Source organism: Pholcus phalangioides, unplaced genomic scaffold (genome assembly GCF_987345545.1).
Source record: "Pholcus phalangioides strain wild (caught in Gottingen) unplaced genomic scaffold, Ppha-v1.0 ptg000007l_1, whole genome shotgun sequence".
NCBI lineage: Eukaryota > Metazoa > Arthropoda > Arachnida > Araneae > Pholcidae > Pholcus > Pholcus phalangioides.
In genome coordinates, this window is record NW_028301600.1 from 51,367,079 (window position 1) to 51,393,630 (window position 26,552).

The 26,552-nt window shown below is 33.3% G+C and overlaps 1 protein-coding gene across 1 annotated transcript in view; it reads right to left on the reverse strand.

Moving 5' to 3' along the window:
* Positions 1-1,062: 1,062 nt before the first annotated feature.
* The window catches only part of Blos3 (Biogenesis of lysosome-related organelles complex 1, subunit 3), a 30,328-nt gene continuing 4,838 nt past the window's right edge, over positions 1,063-26,552 (reverse strand). Inside the window, exons 2-8 of the mRNA XM_089233473.1 lie at positions 22,414-22,543; positions 18,317-18,416; positions 13,746-13,839; positions 10,602-10,621; positions 6,911-7,032; positions 5,723-5,867; positions 1,063-4,266 (exon numbers count right to left, since the gene is read on the reverse strand). Coding sequence (XP_089089599.1) covers positions 5,736-5,867; positions 6,911-7,032; positions 10,602-10,621; positions 13,746-13,839; positions 18,317-18,416; positions 22,414-22,521 — 576 coding nt within the window. The 5' untranslated portion in view covers positions 22,522-22,543 and the 3' untranslated portion in view covers positions 1,063-4,266; positions 5,723-5,735. The remainder of the gene's footprint in view (positions 4,267-5,722; positions 5,868-6,910; positions 7,033-10,601; positions 10,622-13,745; positions 13,840-18,316; positions 18,417-22,413; positions 22,544-26,552) is intronic.

Consider the following 26,552-nt stretch of genomic DNA (forward strand, 5'->3'; position numbering starts at 1 on the left):
CTTGAGTGGGGCCGCAATGCCCAAGATTCGCCCCTGCACTCTATTACAAGAAACAAGTGTAAATTTTGGTTCTCACCTGAAATTTTTTTCCAGAATTGTCAAATGAATACAAAGGAAAAAATTCGGCTTTTAACTTGTCCCCGGAGCAACAAAAGCACTTTGTAAATTTTTTAATAAACATCAACCTCGTTATACATCATCTTCAAAGGATAAGTGGGAGTGATGATGGCTCATCAATAAGTGCTGTTTTGCGAATCGAATTATCTGGCGTTAAGAGCGATAAAATAATTTTGCACCAAAAAGCATAAAATTTTGCTTTAAAAGCGGGACGCATGGTAACAAATTTTTCACGCTAAATGTCCTACGTGTGACTTTTCTCTGAAAAAAAGAGGAAGTTTATCTCAGGGTCTTCTAGACTGGGGCCTTGTCAGATTCCCCCAAGGTCGCCTTTAGGAGCGGAACACGAGGCTTCGCACCCGGGAAGCAGGTTAAATCGAGCCGGGGTGTTTCATGATCCACTTGGGCTTGCCTATCACCCCCTTTCGTTTGGCAGTATAAGTCGGATATATACCGATATGTAATTCCCCGTATTAGTCGGCAAACAGTGAGGGAGACCAGCATGTCGGGAAATTCAAGTCAGATTCAGAAAAATTCTTAAATGTCTTTATTCCAAAAATTCTTAAATGTCTTTATTCCAAAAATTCTTAAATGTCTTTATTCCAAAAATTCTTAAATGTCTTTATTCCAAAAATCCATTGAATTGGCTAAATACACACTGAACTTCATTAAACCTCACTTTTCCCAGCATGTTGGAAACAAAGCAAACCAAAACATTCAAAAAGCTGGAGTCTCTCTAGTTTTATGGCATGTCGGTTAATGTGGGGGAATATGGTACATATAAACCAGAAGATGATGTATATGAATCTTTGTATTTTAGCAGGCTCTATCCAGAAAAATGTGAAATGAATGCTAGATCAGCATGCTCTAAAATTGTTTTAAAAATGCTATGGGGGGGGGGGGGGGTGTTAGACAAGAATCATTTACAATGAAATAAGCATTAAGACACATCCAAGTTTTTTATTTCAATAAATGGTTCAGAAAAATGATATGCACACATAAAATGAATCTAAACATTGAGTTATTTATCAAACTAAAGCTTTGACAAAGGCATTGTTTTTTTAGAGTTTATTATTTTATATCAGGGTACACCGATTTAAATTACTTGATTTAAAAAAAAAATTAAGAAAGGGTGGGGGGGGGTGTGATAGGGACAAGCCCAAGTGAATCATTGATTTAAATCAAAAAATTTAAATTTTGTTTTTCTTTACATAACTTCAATGATATTGAAGTAAAAGTAACCTGGTATTGTAGGCATGTTACTTATATGTGATAAAGTTCGTGATTAAAAGAAGTATAGAAGATCTTTGGGGGTAAATATAGACTTGAACCTAATCCCTAGATACAGTGCAGGTGAAAACTGCCCTATTTCTATATTTTGTGCATGGAAAAAATTGCAGAAAAAATATAGGGAGTTGAAATTAGCACATAGCTAAACTGCACTAAGTATTTTCAATGCATTACAATGTGACACAAGGGTTCTCCTGATTAAAAAACAGAGGAAGTATTTTTTGTATGAAGCCTTGAATTCTATGCCTTTATTGCAGATTCAAAATAATAATAGATGTTGTACCAACATAAATATCATTGGGCTTTCAACTTCACTCTTTGTATTAAAATTTTGAGTTTGCTTGTTTTTTTACCAAAACCTATTAAATCTGTGAAAGAATAAAAATGTGTAAACTATTAAGCAACATCTTGCAAGTAAGAAACATATTCATTAATTGTGCAAGAAAAAAATCTTGTCAATAGAATTTGTTTTACTTAGTTGATGCTGAATGGCCCTTTGGTTGTGCATCGAGTGAATTGAGATGTCTGCACCATATCTGTGATACTGAGTTGCCACCGGTCATTCACTTTAATGTCAGGGGGTGCTCATGAATAAAAGTACTTTTCTCTATTAAAAAAAAGAAGTCAATCTATGAACTTAATTTGGGCTCAATGACCTTTCATGATACATAAACACAGATTTTTGGTTTTTTTGCTCGCAATTTATTTGTTGTGTATTCATTAATGCTTAATTAAATTTGAGCGATTAGAGGAAAAAAGCAGTTAGGTGATATGAAAATATGCATTCCTAATGATTAACAAGATTTGTTTTAATTAATAACCAGTCAGTTAATTTTAATCAAAAAAATCATGATTTTTTCATACCGTTTTATATATTCATATAGTCTGTCTGTTTTGTTGCAACAGACCATGCAGGGCAAAATATTTAGTGACGTTTCTGGCAAAAGTACAAAGGTATATGTAAAAAATATAAAAAAACCTGTCCATAATATATATAAACATGTTTGTCTTGTGTTCCTACATACAAGAACCTTGAGCTTTAAGAATATATAGATAACTGACTTAACCCTTTAAGCAGCAATGACAAGATATCTCAACTCCATAAAAGCCTGTTATTTCAAAGCCTACTTCATTAGAAAAAATATGACATTTTGAAGGGGATTCAGGGATTTCTAATTGCAGCTTAAAGGGCTAAACAAACTGCAAGTCTAATGCATGCACAGACCTCATAGGTATATATAAATTTTCCCTTAAATAATTATTCATGTGTAATTAAGCTTCATCCATGTTTCTATGCAATATTTAAGAATGAGAAATTGATTTCAAAAAGTAATTTAAGTGTCACATGTTTCAACAGAATTGTGAACATTCTAACCCTGTGCTGATTCATGAGCTTTATTTTATTCAGTTTCTGACCACAACCACAATTGTTGAAGCAAATGCAAGTATGTATGGTGTTATCCTAAATTCGTTTCGTTCCACTTACTCCAGCATAGGAAAAATGCAGGGAAAGTGTAACCCTCTTAATATATTCCTACTTTCCCTAAGAGTATCATAATTATATTAAAATGGACAGATTAAATAATAAGAAAGGAAGAAAACATCCACACTAACTAGAATTTAAGAGAAGTACTGAATACAGAAGTAAAAAGTTAATTCATTAATATAGCTTAAATTTACGAAATTGATGTAAAAGTTTGAATAATCAATTGGTTAAAAAAAAATTGCTGCTGGAGAGAAGTTGGGTTTTTCTTTCTGAGAAAAACCCCTCCATCCTTACACCCTCCAATATCTTACCTATGTTAAATTCAATTCCCTTCACACGATTTTGCCGTAAGAGATTATTTTGCAGAACTATTTAATCATGTAAAGCAAGGGATGCCTGCATAGGGCTTTGACAAACATAATTCCATGTTATAGGACCAGCTAATCTTTATAACATAATCAGTATTAAAGCACATAAATGTGTACACAAAAATATAAATAAACAAATGAAAAACATAAGCAGCATAAAAAAAATTATACGATGTTGTAAATATAGAATAATATTTACATAGCTAATTTTTCATTCAAAAACCTTTTCAAAAGAAATTTTGTAATTAGGCACAAGATGAGAATAAGAATAACTATGTTTTGTATAACATATTTCCAAATATACCTTCTAAGTTACTTTCATTAAGTTGTAATTAATTTTTAATTTATTAAAAATACAAGAGAAAAAATTGTATTCAATTAATGAAGAACATCACCACTGAAAAAAAGACTTTCTGGTCATTAAAGAAATAAATCATTTAAATTTTAAGTATTGGTTATCAAACTTTAAAGGACAAAAGTTTCCAGGGGACACACACAGGAATTCTCAATTTTTTCACAACTATATACTCGGTATAAGTTTTTAAAAATTATTTCTTTGATAACAATAAGGCATGCATAGGTAAGGGCTTCATAAGCTCGCAGGAAGCTGCTGCGAGAAAAAGTTTAAAGGGCAAAAAGGTTGGAAATTATTGTTCATGATTTCCAGCCTTTTTTCCCCAAATAGATGCAACAAAATCAACGATATATATGAATGACCTACTGTATGAGTATTTTACTGAATTACAATCATCAACATTTCAAATCTTACACCTCTATTTGTCTTAACAATGTACATACAGTAATTTATTCTTCACTAAAACTTTAAATAATTTTTAAACAGCAAATTAATACACAATTTTCACGATATGAAATTTCTCTCATGAAAAGATAGGTTATACAATACTGCAAAACTATATGCAAAGTTGTTATCAATCAATTAAATAACTATCACATAGGAATGATTTCCCATAACTTGTCTTCAAGAGAGGAAGTGCAATCACATACCTGAAAATTAAGAGAGGTGGAAAACAATGAGAAAACTAGGCACTATTACTAATTTTTATTCAATCATACATTAATACAGTAATTATAGTACTATTTGAACAAGTTAGAGAAAGTTTAAAAAAGGTTTACACAGTTTTATCTTAATTACTACAAATAATAAATATAAAATTAAACTATATCTTCTCTATTAAGAAGACACCAACGAATAAGGCAAATACACGAAAATAAAAGTCCTAATGCATTTCAACACCAATGGGTGCTGTCTTCAGAGGAAAATATAACCCCTAGTCACGCTGACCGAGTTTCCCACTTGGGTTGAATACCAACTCTTAACGCTCGGTTGCTCAGTGGAAGAAGTACGTCTGTTCACTTCAAAAGTCGTGGTCAGAATGAAGTGAAGTGGTTATATTTTCCTCTGAAAACGGCACCCATTGGTGTTGAAATGCATTAGGATTTTTATTTTCGTGTATTTGCCTTATTCGTTGGTGTCTTAATATTCTTGGGCAAAGTTGATCAACTCTTCTATGTATCTGCTCTGCTGTTAAAAATTGCCAGTTTAATGAAATATGAATAATTTTTTCTCTCAACTTATCTGCAAATCAAGCATGGATCTTGAAAAACAATGATTTTCTATATACACAGTGAAATTCTGTCACATCCGTACTCTTTTGAGCAAGAAAAAAAAATTGTGTTGTAGAGAGATTATTGCTATACTAAGAGGCAACATTATCATCATGCAAAACCAAATGTATGTTGCTGTTGGCACCTCTTCTGAATCAGCATCGCTAGTACCACCAGAAAGTGCAATATAAATATTTATTTTCTGAAAAAATTATAATTGATTAGTTTATTAATAAAATTCAGTTAGATATTTTGCCGCTGTCAAGGAGTTTACTGCATTACACTTTTGCATATTGTACAAGAAGCAGCAATACTGACAACTTCATTAAAACTTTCTGATGTTATTAGATGCCCTTGGAGGACCAAAAACCGGGGACAAGTTTAAAAATATTTTGAAGGCATTTTTTAGCAGGATATTGAAAAATACTGCTGTAGTAGTAGCGGAACAAAATTTTAAAGAAAAGTAAACTAAAAGCATTTTGTCTTTAAATATTTTCAAGTTAATGGATATTAACAGTATGTCTGATTTCATTATATGAGATTTCACATCACGAGTTTTTGTATCCAATATGATTATACATTGGAAAAATGACAATTTTTCTTTGAGAGCTTCACACAGATTTGAAAAATTTTTGAAATATTTTTTTTTAAATATTTTTTACAAACTTTAACTATATCATTCCAACAAAAGTCTGTTTACTAAACAAACTGGTGTCATCTTGATTTGCAACACACAGCCTTTATTCCAGCCAGGGAAGTTGTCATGCTAAATGGAGGTATTTATATAACTTTAGAAAACTGCATATAAACAAAAAAAATTGGGAAAACAGTTTACTTTTCAATGGACCTCATGGTGAATCAAATGAAGGAACAGCATTGGTATCAATATCTGGAATGAATGAACCATTTTTTATTGCTTGCACACGATCTTCCAAAGTAAACAACTCATTAGTTAGCCTTCTTAGAGTTGTGGTGACTTCCTGCAACCAAAAAATACATATAAATTCATTATAAAGTAGGCGAGGTGATATTCAAATAGAGGGATCAGTAAAACTAGTAAAAAAACTTAAAATCCTATGCAATAAAATTTAATTTATGATTTATAAGTTGAAACACCAAATCATGTGGCTATATTTTGCTAATTTTCTCAATACAATTTAACCTTGACAGGATTTTTTAGAATACCATTTGCAAGAATACAATATGGTTCATAATAAGAATATCTGGTGCCCATCAAATCTTTAGAACTTTTTTTAAACACATTTTTTATGGGAATGATCCACATTTTTCCAAAAAATTGGTAAATTTGTATATCTTATTCAGATATCTTGCATTTGTGTAAAAGAGGATCTGGATAGGCAATCAAAATGGATAGGCAATTTACATAAAACATAATTAAATCCCTTGACGACAAAATACATTGGATTTGATGATGTAGCTGAGACAAATATGAGAGAAATCCTCAGATACAACTCACCAAATCTCACTGATGAGAAATGTTTGATAACACATCGACAATGTCATGAGAATTTTAATTAAAAAAAACAATTCCAGTGAAACTAGAATTTTCATATTTGTGAGAAATATTCAGAATTCTTTAGCTTTGCTACTAAAGTTTTTATAAGGAGACGAAAAATGCTGCTTGTCAGTCAAATCTCGACTGTTTCATTAAAAAGAGTTATCAGCTTATCATACAAGGCTCTTCAGAAAAGAAAACATCCACATTCACTAGAATCAATCAGAAGTAGTGAAGACAAAAAGTATTAATTTAATTCATTTAAATTGCATAAATTCACAGCATTTATTCATAAGGTTGAACAACTAATTCATTAAAAAAGTTCCTTTGCTGTTGGGTTAAATTTTTTACTGCTTCTGAAGCAAACCAACCCCCTCCCCATTTTTCCCATATTAAATTCAACTCACTTTATACTATAATTTTGCAGAACCAATTAATTGCGCAAAGGGAGGGATGCTTGTATATAGTTCAAATGTACTAATATTATTAAATGAAAGAAAGTGGTACCTGAACAAGTATTTGGGATTTTATTAACTGTTGTGAAATACAATGAATTTCTTTTGACGCTGTTTGATAGGGTTGGCAAGCTTTCTCAATCAGGCTCTTCCTCAACATCTGGTTCTTTTCTCCTAAAAGTATATAAAACAATATAGCCTAATTATTTTTAATATACAATGATACAATAAATTATATTATTTTTAACACTAATTTAGCCCTTCTTTATCAGAAATTCTTAAAATTACCTGCTTGCAAAAGTAAGTTGTGGTCTGAAATTTTCTTTTGAAATAAGATGTGCAAGTGTGAGGCCAAGCTCAGTCTAAGGTGTGTGCAATTAAACACAGTAAAATTCCACAAGGGGTACAAAAATACCCATGAGTAGGACAAAATTCAAAGACAGCAATGAAAAATTTTACAATTCGATTTTTTTTGCTCTCTTTGAGAACATGAGTGATGTGATTGTTATCCCTAAAAAATTGGTCGAACCAAAATTATTGATTGAAGAGTTAGGAGTTGAAGGATGCTGAAAATAAGTGCTGTAACTATACAAAAATATACATTCACACTAGAAGCAAGCATGCATTTGGTGTTCCCTGGTTCAACACTGGAAGCAACATAACTGTCTACCTAAAAGCATTAGCAGCCTTAATAAATTATACCTATTTTTATATACGGGGAGAGAGAAGTGGGGGGGGGGGATTTTTATTTTACAATTTTTTCCTCTTAAATAACCAATCAGCTCTCACATTTGGAGTGTGTTATATATTTCACATAATTTATTATTTTATATCACAAGCTTCATTCATTTAATACCAGTCAAATGTAGAAAAACACTAAAATAATATTTTAAGACATCAACTTGATTTATTTGACAAAACTGATTAGATTGCTTAAATTATGTTCCCATGCATAAAATTTCACTCAAGTGACCATATTTAAAAAAAGGGGGCCAATTTGAGTTGCAAAATCACAATTTAAAAATGTTAAAGCTAGATTTTTCCCCCCCAGAAAACTTGAATAAATTAGGATTTTTACCAAAATAGTGAGATGGATAAATAAAAAAAAAACACAAAAAACAGACTGCTGAGACAAGAAGCATATAATTATTTGAACAAAACAAGCCAAAATGCATGAAAAATTTTTGCTCTTTTGTTTCCATGTACATTCTACTCTACTTGCATACAGATATAAAAAGCTTAACATAAATAATAATGAATCAAAGAGGGAGCGATTTCTTAGACCTGTCGTGAGAGCTCTTTTATACAATGATTTTCAATTTATTTTGATAAATTGTAGAATCACACTTCTTTTCTTTAATCTCTTATTCTGGTCCACAGCCTGCTTTTACTTCTTTTCTGCAAAAGCCTTTTGAAGTTTCATATACCAAACAGTTGTGCTTCCCTTGGCAACTGGTGTCAAATCATAAGCATGCTCTCTTGTGTCTGGTTCCCACAATTCTACAAATTTCTGTGTCTCACATGATCACTTTTTGACAAATTAAAATGTAGAACATACTAAAAAAAGTGCCAGTAATTTAAATATGTCATACACTTATTGGCAGGAGCGTTTAGGGTTAGGAGTCAGTCTGGCTGGAGAGAGATGGACCGATCCAAATTTTTTCAAAATTAAGATTGAAATCAAATAATGTAATACATGAGTTTTCCTGCTAACGACATATTACGATGAGTGAGTGTTGTGTTTTTGTATTTTGAATGGATTTTAACTAGGTGATGATCTTTTAGTCAAATTTTATTATAATTTCTATTTTGAGCAGCTTATAAGATAAAATTTCATTTATATATGCCAGTGACACTGCTTCAAGATAAAATTTGATGCTTAAACAGGCACATGTGTCCAGTACTAGTACTCTTTTCATTGTACTGGTAAAGAAAGCTAGTTGGTAGTCAAATTTTCTCACTTTCATGCACCTTTCAATCCCAATGCTAGTCTTCATGTAGACAGATTCATACTCCTTGATGGGAGTTTTAGAAGACCACATCAAAATATATATTCTCCACTGTGGACAACAGTTTCATATTCAAGAAGCATCAGTTCTCTCCATTTAACATTTGGAAGTGTGAAACACTCTTTAACACTACAACTACTCGAATTTCCATACCTGCTAGAACTTCCAGAGCATTCTTTTTGACTATTATAGCAAAAATACATGATACAGCTGTGAATGTGGATTTATTTTGGATTAAAACAAGTGCCATAAGAACTAGGGTTGGCTGTCTTGAAATATTATCATGAGGGTTTTGTGGAACTCAGCACTCTGTTGGGGCTCCACCCCCATGAAAAAATCTTATGTTTATATTTTTAAAATATATATTGTGTATCGCTCATTGATTTCAAAATTTCAGAATGTAAGTTGCTCCACAAAAACCGAGTGATATCCCCTCTTTCTCAGGAGTTCCGCTAAGGCAAAAAAATGAAGGGTTATCAGAGATGCATCTTTAGGGAAGGCAGAGAGTTAAAAAAAAAAAAAAGAGACAACACGAGAGAAACGAAACACACTTCTAGATTGAGAAATGACATTTAGTAGAGAGAAAAAAAAAAGACAAACATTTACAATAGATGATAGTGGTAATGTGGGGGAAAGAAAATCAAAGTCTCTAAATGAGGGGAAAAATTGGGCATATGGGGGAAAAACATGAATATTCAGACATAGTGAAGGGGAAAATATTAACACTCGAACACATCTAACATGTAAGGGATTTGATAAAGCACACAGGGAAGGGTGTGCCATGCTTTATATGTTCATGGTTATTGAGAGGGCATGCTTCATAAAAATTCTTGGGGGCTCAGGTGACCTGAATCCTTAGAGTTCCGCACCTATGACCCTCCCACTCTGCCTCCATCCCAGCTTCAGCAGTCAAAAAAATTTTATGTTTGACACTAATAGTCAATTTAATAGCAGAAAGAATGTGAAGTGTTGTTGTTGCAATTTTGTCGCTTTTGTTTTCAAGTTGTTGCAACAGGCAAACCATTTTGTCACTTATCATACAATTGTATAATGTGCCCGAATAATATGGAAATCAATAGTTCTGTCTAATAAAATATGGGTCTAAAGATTTCTTTAGAAAAAGTCACAGAGGGAAGGTTTTAAATTTTAAAAAATAGAGTTGCAAATTATAATCAAAGTTTAAAAAGCAATCAGAATGACCGCACAGTAGTTTTTGTGTTAAGAAATTTTTCCTATAGTTTTCAAAGTAAACAAGCAGCAGTATAAAGATTGAAACTAGTTTCAAAATCAGTGATATTATATCTGAAATAACATATTTTATGAAAGCAACACAATATTCAAGCAAAGGAGTTTCAGGACTTAACTGATAGTTTATCATTTTGAATTGTTTCCAGCAGATCTTATTGATTTTAAATTGATTCATATTTATACATACATTTGATAAATAGGTATGAGGAATAAATAAAATAAATGTTATATCCTCATTTAGTATTATAAAATTACCAATACTTCATTTGCTGTAAATGGTTGACATTTAAAAATTTTTGATTAGCCAGATAAAAATTTCAATTGATTCTAGATGTGTGAATTCATTCTTTTGGTTGAAATTTATTTCTTGAAAGTTTTGAGAGACCAGAAATAGGACTAAATATTCTGGAAAATAGAAATATAGTTACAGTCTGAGTCCTGCAGATATATGCTCAACATAATTACTATAAAACTTGAAAGACTTACTTAGCTTCCGGTGCAGCAATCTGAAAAAAAACCAACAAAAATTAAAAACACAATTTTTAATTAAAGAGATAATTTAGCAGATATACAAATTATGGGTAAGGCTTGCATTAGTAACAATTGAACAGTAATATGGGTGTTTCACAAATAGAGGTACAGTAAAACCCCCTCTTTTCCAGACACTCACGGGACAAAAAAAATTATCTGTAAAAGAGGGGTGACCGTGTCAGAGGACAGTTCCTGTATAAATTATATTATATAATATTAACAGTAACTGAAATGGTTCTTTATTTGAATATGAATGAAATTCTGACAATATCCGATGCATTTAAAGTCATGAAAATACATAATTATTTCATAGGTAAGAAATTAAAATTACAAAAGAAATATTATACAAAGTTTACATACTGAATTAACATCTTTTATAAAAACTGATCAGTCGCAGTATGGTGGGTTTTGCTGAGTATTTCAACTCCTTCAAAATGTATTTTAAGCTGAAAGACTAAATAAAATAACTTTGTCATTGCGTTTACAGAAAAATGTATTTAATCAAAGCATTGAATTCATTGACAAGAGCATGAACTCTAATTTTATATTTTTCACTGTATTTGAGACATCGATTTTTTTCTCTTAACGATAGAGAGCAACAATTACACTGGAGCTGGCAATATTAAACAGAAGGGAACAATGTAAAATATAGGAGAGCAATTATCGACAAATGATTTGCCAAACATTAACAAACTTCAAGTCAAAATTTCATTCAAAAGTAGCCAAATGTAAAAAAGTTGATCAAGTATTTAAATGTTTGCTGCCATCTAGTGAGGGTTTTAGTCCAATGGAACAAATGATGAAAATGGTGTTCATGACCGTATATGAAATTGGTTTGGTCCATTTTAAGTGACCATTAAACAGGGGTTCAAAATACAGGGTGTTTCAAAAGAATCAGATTTAAAAAATCATAACTATTCAGCTTTTAATCTGTTTTGATCAAATAATATATATAGGTAGAAAGGGAAATCTCCAGTTTTACGCAGTTGCTGACAGGTAGCGCTAACACTCTTCCTTCAGCCGCCACTTTCAGTGTTTGCCAAGATGGCAATTGCACAACAGAAATTGTTGTGTTCTAAGCTTCGCAAAGTGTGAATCTGTAACAACTAATCATTGTGCTTTTTGTCGACAATACCCTGGTGTTGAACTTTTACCGCTCAGAGCATTACACAATGGTAACGCTCTGAGACATGGGTGGTCTATGTAAAGGGAGATCCCCTGGCCATCCCGCATGTCAGACAAAAATGTGGAGCGCATCCGACAGAGTTTTGCACTAGTCCACAGAAATCCATTCACAGTAGATGCAAAACATGCAAAAATTTGGGATGAGTTTTGCTACCCTATATGTAATGTGACAGGAGCACCCGTGAATTATCATTAATCGGGTCCCATGGTTCGTGGATGGGAACCACCAGGGCCGTCTTAAAAGCATCATGGGCCCCCGGGCCAAGTGTTTTTTTAGGCCATACCGGGTAAATTCCAGAAAATTTCAACCAAATCTCATTTATGTGAGGCCTCTCTTCTCTTGAGGCCCAGGTGGGCCCATGCGTTACGACAGCACTGGAAACACAGGGTTGTCGTCAAAGTTAGAGATTATGATGGCAATGTTTTGCATTGAGAAATAATGTTTTGCAAGCATAATTATACATGTTTTTACAATATTTTACCTTCACACCGTCGGTGGGCCTAGGACCATCTCACAGTTTATAATTTCATGAGTTTTTACAATTCAAAATAGGCCTAATGTTGCGGATCCTGGCCAGGTCTTCGATGTTCATGGTTTTTTGTGTTGCCAGATGCTGACTACCATAGTTGTACAATATTATTCTAAGTTCATGTGAATATGCAAATTTATTTGTCAAATGTTACGTTGATTATAGCGCCGCCGAATCTCGATACGGATTGGTTCCGGTAATAATGAAAGATGGAGGATTTTCCCTTGTATGCCAGTAGTGTGCAGTGAACAGACATGTTGGTCCTTGGACGTTAATCGTTCCATTTCATCTGTGATATTTTCATCCCACCTTGTTCTAGAAGCCATGAGTTGATGATCTAGCATGGTGCCTCGGTGCCGTTCAATCTGTTGATCATTGCATTTCATTTCACCGGTGATGTTTTCATCCTGCTTTGTTCCGGAAGCCATAAGTTAATAATTTAGCAGAGTGCCTCAGCGCCGTTTGATCCGTCGATCATGCTCTCCATCTTCTAGTCAAAAATCGCTCAGCCTGTATTGAAGTCTAAATGATATGTTGGCTCATCTATGATGGGATATTCATTGTGACATAGCATCTTCGGATGCGTGATGCTGTTCCTATGGAGCTTTCTTTCAAAAAGTTCACCTCGAAATCGACAGACCAACCAAGAAGTGAACTGTTAGTTCTTGTGACAGTGACATTCAGAAGGGTATGGTCGACCCACTCATTGGGTGAGAATGTTTTGAATCTGTGATATATTAATGTTAACACTCTAAAGAAAATTTACCTAAGGATGTTGTGCAGACTTAAAATGTTTTGTTGTAAAATCTAAAGATTAACACTGTAATAAAAGTCTTAAATAAATGAAATAGTTGTCATATCATTATTGTCATCTGTCTAACGAAATTATTTTGAGAAAGATATTAAAATGGAATCCGGGATGAAACGACAGCTTAATAATTTGTTACATATAGGCATATGCCGTGCATTCCAAGGTAGAAATATTGAGCACCTTTAATTTGGTCATCTACGCTGTTGCTGATATCTAAAAAAATCCAAGTGTTTTCAGCCATGTCCACCAATCCATGGTCAATCAGTATAATATGTGCATAACATGTAATAGGGAGATCTTTGAACATCTCCTCTAACATCCTGAAATAGAAACATCTACTACGCTATTTGAAATATTTATGTTCAATATATGTTTCCAGTAATCTCTGTTTTGTGTCCTTTCATTTCTTGTACCCCTGCAACCACTTTCCTATGATGTTTCCGGTCAAGAGTTCCAATGCAATTATCAATTCTTTTGATGTTCTCTACCTCCTCTAAAGTTTATACCTCTATTTATGTGAAATAAAGAGGTTGAAAGGGCAAACTATTAATGCAATTGGCGAGCATTACTTACGTATTGTGTTTCAAGGGTTCATCTCCTTTATGTGATTCATCTACTGCTTCAGTAGACTGTTTGCTCCAGGATTCACTAAGAGAATAATCACTACCTATAAGCAACAAAACAATAAAGGAATCTATGGATGTGTTTTTGGGCGATCATTTGAATTAAATAAAATTAAAAAATTTAAATAAGAAACCAAATCTTGAAGCAATTGATAAATGATACAATAATTAAAATAAAACAAAATAAAAATAACTACCATTGGTATAGCTTAGACATCAAATACATGAGTAGAAAATATACGTTCAACTAACAGCCCAAAATTAGGATTAGGGGAGGGAAACAGACATATAAGATGAAATAAAGTCTGATTATTGTATAAGTTAAAAAACCAGACAAATTTATATCATCAAGAAGTATCAATAGTTCAAAGTTGAAAATTCTCTTTTCTACAAAGCACCAAAATACAGGGTGATTATAAAAAAACTATCCCGACATATGGGCCCCTAACTATCATACCATTCACAGAAACTGAATGAAATTTTGGCATAAGGTATTTTGATGTATGCGCTCAAGAATGATATGGAAAACAACAGTGTCACTCTAACAGTTACGGTTACAGTGAGAAAATTTCGAAAATATCAAATGGCAACACCAAGTTTTTTTGTATTGGAATGTGATCTCCATTGTGAAAAACCCTAAATAGCGTTCGAACGGCAACTTTAGCATGAAAATCACCGGCAGCAGATAGGCTAAAAGTGAGGACAACCAATAAGGACAGAGAAGCAGCATAAAATAAAGCATTTTATTGTGTTTCACAAATTTTCCACATGACCTTGTGGAGGACTAATCAGGCTGGGATCTCAGCCGAAGAAACGGTGTGACGAATGAAACGAACATTAATGCTCTGGTGCACGGCAAAGTCCTTTTTAATTTTTCCTTGCCTAGCTCCGGGGATTTTTGTGCTACAGGTGCCATTCCAACGCTATTTAGTGTTTTTCAGTATGGAGATCGCATTCCAATACAAAAAAACTTGGTGTTGCCATTTGATATTTTCGAAATTTTCTCACTGTAACTGTAACTGTTAGAGTGACACTGTTGTTTTCCATATCATTCTTGAGCGCATACCTCAAAATACCTTATGCCAAAATTTCATTCAGTTTCTGTGAATGGTATGATAGTTAGGGGCCCATATGTCGGGATAGTTTTTTTTATAATCACCCCGTATATAAGCTTGCATTATAAGCATCTTTCAGTATTTCGTCAATCTCTTAATATTAGCCAATTTATTGCAGATTGCATTTTTTAAGCAGAAACCAAAGCAAGAGCTGAAAGTCTAAAAAAATTATATTTTAGAAAATTTAATGGTTAAACACTGCAGATAGGATAAAAATATGGTATTTGACGTTCACACTGCTTTTTCTTAATTTCTATGGCATTTATTACCAACAGCAGCTAACATTTTCTGATATGAACTATACAGTCAAACCTCATTAGTGCGTCACCCGGGCAATGCATCACTCTGCTTACCAGGTCACTTTTTGGAAATGCCAATTGTCTTCTATAGGGTTCTAATGTTATTAAACTCCTGATAATGTGTCACTCCACTCAGCTTAAGGAGTCACTTTTTGTGCATGCACTCTTTCAAAAATTACCATTCAAATCGGAAACTCTTTGTATATGACTGATAAGCAGCTTAATGATCACTCTTATCACATCAAAGATCTACCTCTAGCACTTCAAACAGAAGTCTCCATTCCTCTCCCACCCCTTTTCAGTGCAGTGAAGACTTGTGACAGATTCTTTCAACATTGGGCTATTTCTTATTTGGGAATGATTCAGCTGGAATTTTTTTTTCTTGGTGAGTTGCAGTTCTTGGTAAGCTTTTTCTGAAAAGATGTCTATGGCAGAAATCTGTCTTTTTTTGTTTTTTTAGAGAGAAAAATATCGTTCAATTTAGGCGGCTTAATATTTTTGTTGGGTTTTTTATGTTTTAAACGAATCTTAGCTGGGTGACTGTCAAGCATCTCAGGGGTCTGCCAAGACTTTTTTGTAGGATCCTGTTTTTGTGAAAATTTTTCTTATTTTTGTGAAAAGGATCATTAATTTTCTAAAAATAAGTAATTTTGTAGGAAGCAAAATAACTTAGTTAACATATTACAAAAGAAATGAAATGACAAATTTATAGTTTTTCATTCACTTTTATTTTGTGAAGAGTCTATTTTTCTGATCCAGAATTTTGTGAAGGGTCAGTTTCCTAGATCTGAAATTTTGTGGAGGGTGGGAAAAATGGACCCAAATTTCAGCTGGATAGACCCCTGCATCTGTAACCTTCCGTTGATCCTACTGTCAGAATGTTCTTCAAATTAAAAGAAAAACTTGTTCACCCCTAAACACAAAGTAGCATTACAGTGGAGGAATTTGAAAAATTGACCTATGAAGAAAACTTTATCAAGACCGGGAAGCACAACAGACAGAGACTTCCAATTTCTATCTTGTTTGGAGAAAAGGATGGCTTTTTCAACTTCCAATTCCACACAAACAAAACTTGTCAGTGTTTTTTCAGTGAAAAATAAACAATTTTATTTTCATTTATGATGTTCCAAAAGAATTAAACTGCCATACAAGGCAACAATATTTTGGTTTCAATAAATGTGCTGAAAAATTTGTGAATTTTTAAACATCAAAAAGGTAATATTTCGTGTTGTTCAAATGCATAATTGTGTAGCAAATAAACATTAATTGCTTAAGAAAAACTTGAGTGATTAATTTTTATGACCACTTAAGAAGAAAAACAAGTAATCAATTTTCATGACTGAACTTGTTTGAATAACTAAAATTGTTGTTTTTTCTGCATGAATGTGCATTAATAGGGAGACAGGAATTAGTGCAGTCATGCCTTACTCCATTTAACAAGTCACTAGGCTTATGAGGTCATATTTTTGGTCTCCTAAAATGACTCATTAATGAGGTTTGGCTGTATTTAGATTATAATGTAACTGAATTGTCTTCAGCATTTCAGGTATAACCCTTAAGCATTCATAATCATTGGTAATTGTGAAGAAAGTAATTCAAAATGCTGAACCCATTTATAATGAAAAGTGATATTATGAGTTTTCTTCATGTCTTCTGAAAAACAATTCATTAATATGTGTTCAAAACCCATAAAAGCATGCTAGGAGAAAAAAAATTCAAATCCTTTTGAAAAACCAATCTGAAGGAATTTGAAACGATCCTCATCAGTTTAACATATTAGATTTCAGTCGTAATTATATCTTTATTTCATTCCAAAAGAATTTGAAAGGAGAGTCAGGGTAGTCAGTAGAAAAAAAAAGTGAAGCTTGAAGATGGGACAGGATGACCTCTTGAAAAGATGTAAAAAATTATATTGAACGCAAAACCGCAGCAAGAAAAGAAAAAAAGGTGTATGTCAATCACAGAAGTGCATGGGGGGGGGGGGCCTTGTTGGTGGCTTGTGCCCTTTCCTTAAGCCAACCAAAAATTGAAAGAAAATTGAATATTTTCACAAAAAAATTGAAATATTAAATGAAAATACCTTTCATATGGCATTTCAGTGCATGCAAGTGCAGATAAAACTTAGAAAGTTGTTGCCCCATCTCTCCTGATGCCAACTAAAAAAATTCCACATTTCTATGACTGCAATATTTGCTGAGATATTCAAATTCAAAAAATGGAGGAAAGTTGAGAAAAAAAAAAGAGCTTTAAAAATAGGCAAACCATTTTACCTGCATTTAATGCTATTTTTTTTCCAAACTTTCCTTCATTTTTTTATATTCGAATATCTCAGTATATATATCTCAGAATATTGCACTTAGAAACATGGATTTTTTTTAGTTGGCATCAAGAGCGAAGGGCAACAACTTTATAATTGGGTTATGGGGCACATGGGGACTGTATAAAAAGCAAATTTTTATATTTTAATAACTATACAACCCATTGCAAAGTGAATTTATTTGAGTATTTCATGATTACTGGAATCTTTTTTTAGATGGAAGTATGCCTCCAGGATCAACGGCTTGCCAGTAAAAAGACATGCCGTTTGATATCCACCCAGTATATGTGTATTTATTTTTTATTTTTTTCCTTTTGATCATTGATAATTTTTGCCTAACCACTGTGATTTTGTGCGCATGAGGGCTAATTAGACCGGGACCTACAATTTATTGTACATTCAAAATGGCAGCCACCTTTTTTTTTTAATACTCAGAGAAGTTGATGCACTAACTCTTTGATGTGGGACTCCCTGCGGTAGCAACCTTTTTTGCAGTGATGTTGCTGTTTCTGTTGTAACCCTGTGTCAGAAAAGTTTCTGACAAGGACAAACTGGGTATTGAACTCACAGCACCTCTAAACATCCTTTGGTACTTTAGGGGAGTATCTTAGCAACCTGGGCTACTGTCCCTTTTTCCCCCTGTCATTATTTGTACCAACAAACATGTAATAATTATAAATTTTTGGGACTCACAAACTAGTTTAGCTCTGAAATGTTTAGTGTCTGTGATTTAGTTGATTAAATAAAATTATCTTATTTTGAACATGAGAATATATAGTAAAAAATATACCTGATGGAGGCAAATTAGACATATGTTTTGAATCAATCTCATCATCAGATTCAGATGCTTCTCCAGATATTACTATGCCATGAGGAATTCTGACAGTGCTCTATAATGAAAAAGTAAAATTTCTGGATATTTCTACAAATATAAATTATGTGAATCATTGAAATATTAAAAATCTACGTACACATGCAAAAAATATGTAGGGTTTCAATAAAATATGTTTCAACTTAAAATAATTTTTATTTTTACTGTGAGACTTTAAACCAATTATGGTACTGGTCAGTTATCAGAATGACAATTGGTAGATTTTTTTGAATTGACATGATTTAGAGCACTTTTGATGGTAACCTGGTGTTTTTATTCATGTTTTGATATTCATAAGTGTGACCCTTTTTTGCACATAATTCATTTTTTTCATACACACTTCCCACATAAGGCTTAGCCGTTTTTTTTATCATCAATTGGTGGCCGTCATCAGTATCCTAATTACTGCTATGCAATAAAGAGGTAAACCAATAGAATTTTCAGCAATTTCTGTCTCCTTCATTCTAAAATATTGAAGAATTTTTTTACATAAAATTCTTTGTGCACTGTATAATAAGTCAGAAAATTGTGTATCCTCAAGAGTAGATACAACCCTCAAGAGTGATGGTTTATACAGCCATTTAGATTTAAAACCCTTTGAGGGGCACTACATAAAAGAAATTTTTTTTGGCCGAACTAACTTCATATACTTGATACATAGGACTCATATAAATGTATTTTGCAACTGTTCTTTTATTTTCATTAAAATCCAGTGAACAACAGGTGGTCGCACAGCGGGGACACCGCACCCCTAGAACACTGAAAGCTTCCCTAGGGTGTAATGCAGGAAAAGCAACATTTTCTTTAAAAAAATTCCCTTTCCACCGATTTTGTACGTCAAAATGACCAACATAAGCATATTGATAGCTGGTACATCTCTTTCAATGAGATGACAGTGTAAATTTTCCTTCTTGAGTGGCATATAAATTTGTTCGAAATGCTAAATTTCCCATCAGTGGCACTGAAAAAAAGAATGAGAACAGCAAGTTTGGTGATGTATCCGGCATTGGTAGAATTTCCTGAGATGATCCCACTTCTTCCTTGAAATTTGGGTTTTGGTTTTTCTCCCGAACCATATGAAATTGTCGAGAAGATCCAGGCATTGGGCAGTGTATACATCAGCATCATTTTCATCATAATCCATGCAGTAAGCTTTGTTTTATTTGCTTTATCTGGGGTATCATCAGATGCATTAGACTCCGGATCAGAGAGAAGCTCTGAAATTGGTATAACATTGCTTCCTCTGTACTAACGAATTTTATAGGCATTTCACCACCAATAAAAGTAATAAATGCACAATAATCGGGGGGGGGGGGGGAGACTCAAGGCAAAATAAATTCCAGAAAATAAAAATTAAAGGAATAGAGAGCATAGAAAGTAGTCATCAAAAGAAAAAGCTGTTCTAAAACCACTAGAATGAAAGAATGGTTATGTGCTGGACAAAAAATAGCATATGTTGTGTCTTCCATTCTAACCCCGAAACTCTTCCACAAATACACATCTGAGATGTTTCAACACCATGGCTGCTGTCACCCATTTTCTAAAAAAAAGAAAGAGGGGAGAAAATGAAGAAAAACGAGGTCGCTTCGTCTCCGAGAGGTGGTTTCACACTGATGTCACTTGGTGTATCTCATTGCTCTAGGTGTGCGGTGTCCTCAGTATGGAACCATATTTTTAAAACTTCAATAATTTGATTTTAAACTATTCTTAAGTTTATTGAATGGCTTGATTTCAACAAATAGGGCAAAATCTATAAAAAACCATCATCAATTTTTGAAAAAAAAAATTTTTTTATTAGGAAATAAATTTTAAAACAAGTACCATAAAAACAGAGAAAATGGCGGATTTTTTTACCACTTGCAAAACAAAACCAGTATGATGCTGCCATCTCTGACAGAAAATCTAAATCTTAAGCTATTTAATAGGATTTAAATGATTAATGTGTAAAATTAGTTAATTTTTGATGGAATTTTGAAAAGGTGGTTTCGCTATGGGGACACCACGCCGGAAAGGGTTAAAGATGTTTTAGCCAGAAAAGTATAAATACAGGGTGATTATAATTAAAGTTCGTTTTTGAAAAGGGTGTAAAAAAGAACTGTTGGTCAGAATGACCTGATATTTCACCTGAATATACATGAAGCAATGGGATTTTGTCTGGCAAAAGAAAAAGTTCAAAAATTGACCAATAGATGGCGATGTACTTGTCATAAGATGCAAATTAAAAGACGTGACCGTAAGAAAAATCGTAGAAAAGCAAACAGTGATGAAAACATCAGGAAAAGGATGTGGTAAATTAGATGCTACTCAAGAAATGTTCAACATGCTGTCCACCGTTTTCCCCTATGAGCCAAAAGCGCACAACAGACTGAAGTGTATCAGAGGTGCTGTTGTGAATGTGTTGCGTAATGCAATTTTGCAACTTGGCTAAGTTTGCAATCGGACCACTGTACACAACATTTTTAGATGACCCCACAGCCAGAAGCCACAAGGGTTCAGGTCAGGTGATTGTGGTGGACAAACTGTTGGAAAATGGTGACTGATAACTCTGTCATTGACAAAATGGTGATTCAACAGTTGCTTCACTGGTGTTGCAATATGTGGAGGAGCACCATTGTGCATGAAAATTGTGCTATCCCCACATCCGCGCTGTTGCAGTGTTGGAATGAGCTGGATGAGCAAGAGATTCATACCGTGTCCCATTGATGGTACAGGTTACAGGACCTGAAGGACCTATCTCCTCAAAAAAGAAAGGGCCAACGATAAATGCTGCTGTAAACCCCACACCACACAGTGACCTTTGGAGAACGAAGAAGCAATGATTGTATTTGGAACGGATTCTCTCTTGCCCATAACCTGCAATTTTGTGTATCGACAGAACCTTGGATATGGAAATGGGCTTCATCTGTCCAGAAAATATTCCATGGCCATGCATGGTCCACTTCCATCAGAGCAAGAAATTGCAGGGTCAAATGTTCTCGTATTCGCAGGTCTACCGGAAACAACACTTGTACATGCATAATTTTGTATGGATAGCATTGCAAGATGTTTCGTAAAATTTTAGGAACCGTGCTGACAGGCATGTCCAAAGTTCGGCCCTTTCCCAGAGCACTGCACATTGCCAAAGCACTGCTTGACTCTTCCCGCAATCACTTGCTTCACTGACATAGAAGCAATTGCTTTCCATCCTCTGCCACATTGCACGTCAAACGAACCTGTCTCTTCGAATTTAGCAATCATCTTCTTTAGACTGTTTGCAGATATCAGACCAGAGCCACTTCTAATATCCTTTAATGTCCGGAATTTCTTTAATGCAGATTCTACACAGTCACCGTTCTTGTAAGTAGTTTCAAAAGCAGAGCTCGATCCTTCAATAACAACGTCATGATGACCTTCTTGGACGCAGAGAATAACAGGAACTGCATGTTCCCCGCTTTTTATCATAATTGTAATGTGCGATGTGCATTTCATGTCTTTTAATTTGCATCTTATGATGAGTACAGCACCATCTATTGGTCAATTTTAAACTATTTTTTTTCTTTTGCCAGACAAAATCCCATTGCTTCATGTATATTCAGGTGAAGTATCAGGTAATTCTGACCAGTGCTGCTTTTTTTTACAGCCTTTTCAAAAACGAACTTTAATTATAATCACCCTTTACCTCTTGATGCTACAAATATAGGTTCCCACAGCAGATCATTCCTTGAAAAAAAACCATATCGCTTTGCCCCGAATGATACTCTAGCATCATCGAAAAGCTTATAAATTGGCCCACGATATAATTAATATCGGATATAAATTAAACAAATAAAAAAACAACCTTCAAATATTATGTTACTGCAACTTGTCTTGAGATAATGATTCCTCTAAAGCAGACATTTATTTTTAATCATTAGAAACAAGTTATCAATTTGTAATCATAGAAAAAGGTTTTGTCATCAATATTAGATTGGTATTTCAATGAATCTTGACAGTCACATGCCCCACCAATAAATAAATAGCCAAACAACATAGCCTACCTGAAACTTCTGAGACTCAGAACCATGTAAATCAATATTTATTTCATCTTCTGATTCATACTCTTCACCATAGTTATTAACAGAAGACTTATCACCAGGATCAGCCATAAGTAAAAAAGTAAAAAGAAACCTGAAAAATAATTATCAAAGAAATAATAAATACAGTTAAAAAAAGTGATTACATTTTAATTTGATTTTTTTTCCATTTTGATAAATAAAATATGAACACAAGAACCAAACTGAACATCATTTATAAAAAAATTTTCAAAAAGAAATATTGATAGGAGTATCAAAACATTGGAGGAGATATGGAGGGGAGGCATTGCTCCCCCAGCATCAAAGAAGGAGCCAATCGATCTAATGTATATGAATATATATGAACTGACATCATCATGACCTCCAAGCAATCATCATCGTGCCCCCTAATATTCAAGTCTATCTCTGCCTGTCTCAAAATTTTAATAACATTCAAATTTTGTTTGCGGTTCTCACGTATATGGAAAGTATTCCAAAGCAATCATTCTTCAAACTGGGAAAACACATGTGTACCTCATTTACAATAAATAATGTATTCAAGGAGAGCTATAGGCCTATACAAGGTCTCTGAGGTTAATATAATGGATCCCACTTAATATGTTATCACCGAAGCCATGTCATATAAAAAAATGAGTCATCTAGTTGCAAAAATTGTTAAGTGCCAACCAGATTTTTTTACAGGAAGTGTAAAAGAAACTTCTGTAGAGTGTATGTTTCGAGCAGACTGCTTGAAATTAAATATTTAATAGCATAACATTAACATTTTAACAAGCATGAGCTGAAAAAATACACCCTCTAGAAAGGTTTGTTTTTCACTTTCTGTAAAAAAATCTGGTTGGCGCGTAACAAGTTTCGCAACTGGACAACTCAAATAATCTATATACTAATTGGAAAAGTAACTTTAGTGGGGAAGGTTCAGATATATCAGATATAGGAAAAAAAATTTGAGTCTTAAGCAGGAAAATGTCGTGAATGGATGACCAGCCCAGATGTGTTATACATACATAAACCGTACACCATTCTGATCTGTCACTTAAGTCATTTACAATTGACTGCCATCCAGATAAGTTCATAAAGATATTACTTATACCCCAATACTTTGCACATGCAGAAAATTGAAAGAGAGCCTACTTTATAAAAAATGCTACAATATTTTAGTGAATTCTGCAATGAATTTTCAGGTTCATTGTTTATTATAATGCAAGACCTGTTAAATGAATTAGGAACAATTGGGAAAAGGTTAAGGAATAAAGCAGAAGATAATAGTGGTTACTTTATTTGGTTAAAAATAATATTAAAAAAAAAAGAAATTTTTCTCTTCTAATGAAATTAGTAATATTCACAGCTACTCAACTGTACATGATCCTGATAAACATTCCTCTGAGGAATTTCTAATGATTCTGCGCATGCCAGAATGTGTTGAGTGTGTGTGTGTGCATGACCATAAAGTAATTGACAGAATCTGACATTTTGTCAGAATTATGCATGTTTTGTGTTAGGTTTCCACAGCTAGAGATTATTTAACTATGCTGATACTTTATCGATGTTTATAAGCCATGAAATTATTGATACAGACAACCAATTTAACTCCAGTTGATGAGGAAGTAATTCATGGTATTCCTACAAGATTGTATTGTCTACTTACACTCTGTAACCCACATGAAGATGTCTGCCACATTAGTGAAGGAAACATCTGTCATCAACTGTGGCATAAAAACCTGGAAGTTTACAGTATAATAAATGTTTACTGTATTTCTTGGCCTATCTGCCACATGCGCATAATGCACACAACAGGTGAAAAAAAAAACCTGAAAAAGTTTGTGTTTACTCAACATCACATCTGCAGAAAGACTAAAGTTTTTCAGGATAAATTCAAACTTTCGTGCAAATTATTTTTTCCTATTGTATATACAGATATTCGGAAGAGCCCAGTGGATAGGAAAAAAATACAGTAGTTCAATATCAAAAGACATGAGAAAGTCTCGATTATTTGATTTTTTATAACCTACAATCAAATTCCTGTACAATAATACTCAAGGGACCAGAGAAACATACTGTAATAAAGTAGTTATCATCCCAGATGGAATATACAAACATTATGAAAAGTGCAATAGAATAGAGTAATATTGTTATATAGGTGATTATCATTATGGAGCATATTATATAACCTAGGATTTTCACTGTATATACAGTCAAATCCAGCTTTAACAAATGTTGTTATAGCAAAAATCTTGTTGTAACAAAAACTTTTCTAATCCTAAAATAAGTTTACATAGGATCCGATATTAGGAAATGAAAAATCTGTTTTAACAAATTCGAAAACGAGTTTCTGAAAATTAACAAAAGAGTGCAGAATGTTCCAAAAATGGCCCCCTGTAAAATCAGTTTGAGAATTAACTTGTTGGGGAATAAGGGTTGTTCTTCTATAGCTCATTGGGGGTGCAGGAAGAAATTTTAACCAATACCGTGTGTGAAAAAGGAATAAAATCCGTGGTAAGCCAGTGCTATGCATTAGGAATGTTTCATATTTCTTCTGTTTCAAAATGAGTGGCCCCTAAAGGAAATAGTTTTCAATTAAAGAAAAAAAATTAAGATTATTTCTGAAGTTGATGCAGAAGTAGATAAAAACAATGTGCACATTAAAATATGGCATATCTCCATCTATTTCAACATTTTTGAAAAATTGGACTAAGTTGGAATTTCAAATTCAAATTGCAGTTATAGGATCCCATAAAAAAAAAAGACTTTCAAATTTTCAAGATGTGGATGTAGTTATCTTTACAGAACATTCGTTCAAGACATTTTCCAGAAACACACATGGTTTCAGGACATTCATTCCTGAAATGTGCCAGTTACCTGCGCACTGATATCAGAAAATACTGGAATTTGCATTTGCGTTTGGATGTGAAATCTTCCAAGTACCGTAATTTCACACAAGTGTGGTCCAAAATAACATTTTTTAGATTAATCATCATAACTTCTGTATTCAAGCTATTCAAAAAATTTTTTTTGATGATATTGCCAACAGAAAGATCAAGCATTATTATTAAACATTTTTTCCTTATATAGCTCAAATATGGGTTTTTTAAAAATTAAATTTTGGACCATAGTTGTGTTATGAAGTACCAACTATAGTCCATCATATATTTCACGTTATAAATCACTTATGAACATAGTTGATAGATTTTACTTCAACTGTATCATATATCCATCTTTATCTTTGTGAGAAGATGAATAAGGGGTTTTTCTAAATTCGGCCCCTAAGGGGGTCAAAAAAAGGGGGTTCATAGAGAAATCACACTGAGTCAAAACTGCTGATGCTCATCATGAAATTTGGTTAGAAGTTTTGTTTCATGGCTATGAGAGAGTTTTTCGAAATTTGACCACTACGAGGGTTCAATTGGGGGGGGGGGGAATCATATTAATTTGGTCAGTATTTTTGTATTATAATGTAGAGATTCATTGAGAAGGGATTCTCCAAAATTCAGCCCCCTTAGGGGGAGGGGGTTCAAAGGTTATATAGAGCAATCATCACTGAGCCGAAATCCTGAAGCCATAAATATGAAATTTAGTCAATATTGCATTTTATAATATAAATATACGCTAAGACAATCATCATTATTTATTATATTAAATTATTAAATTACAATTTATTATATTCAGACGGGATTTCTGAAAATTCACCCTCCAAGGGGGTCACAAGGGGTTCAAATGCTACATGAGGGAATCACAGATGAGTTATTTTCAGATTACCAAATCCACACGAGCGATGCTACAGGTTACAGTTTGTGGTCCATAAAAATGGCTGGACCATAGTTGAGAGCAAAATACAATTTTTTTTATCATTTTTCCTATAATTATTTTTATATGCATGCAACAGTAAAAATGTTTATTAAACATATGTAAATACTAAATTACCTGTAATACAGAACATCAATAGTGGAGAACAGTTTGTTGTAGTAACTTGTAGCTGAGAAAGTTTATAGCTGACAAGATAACATGAAAAACATAACCCCCAACTAACAGCTGATTCACTGGAAAGTATCGGAGAGAGGGCATCCTAACCATGCCTCCATATTATATCATCTATGCTCATTGCTTTA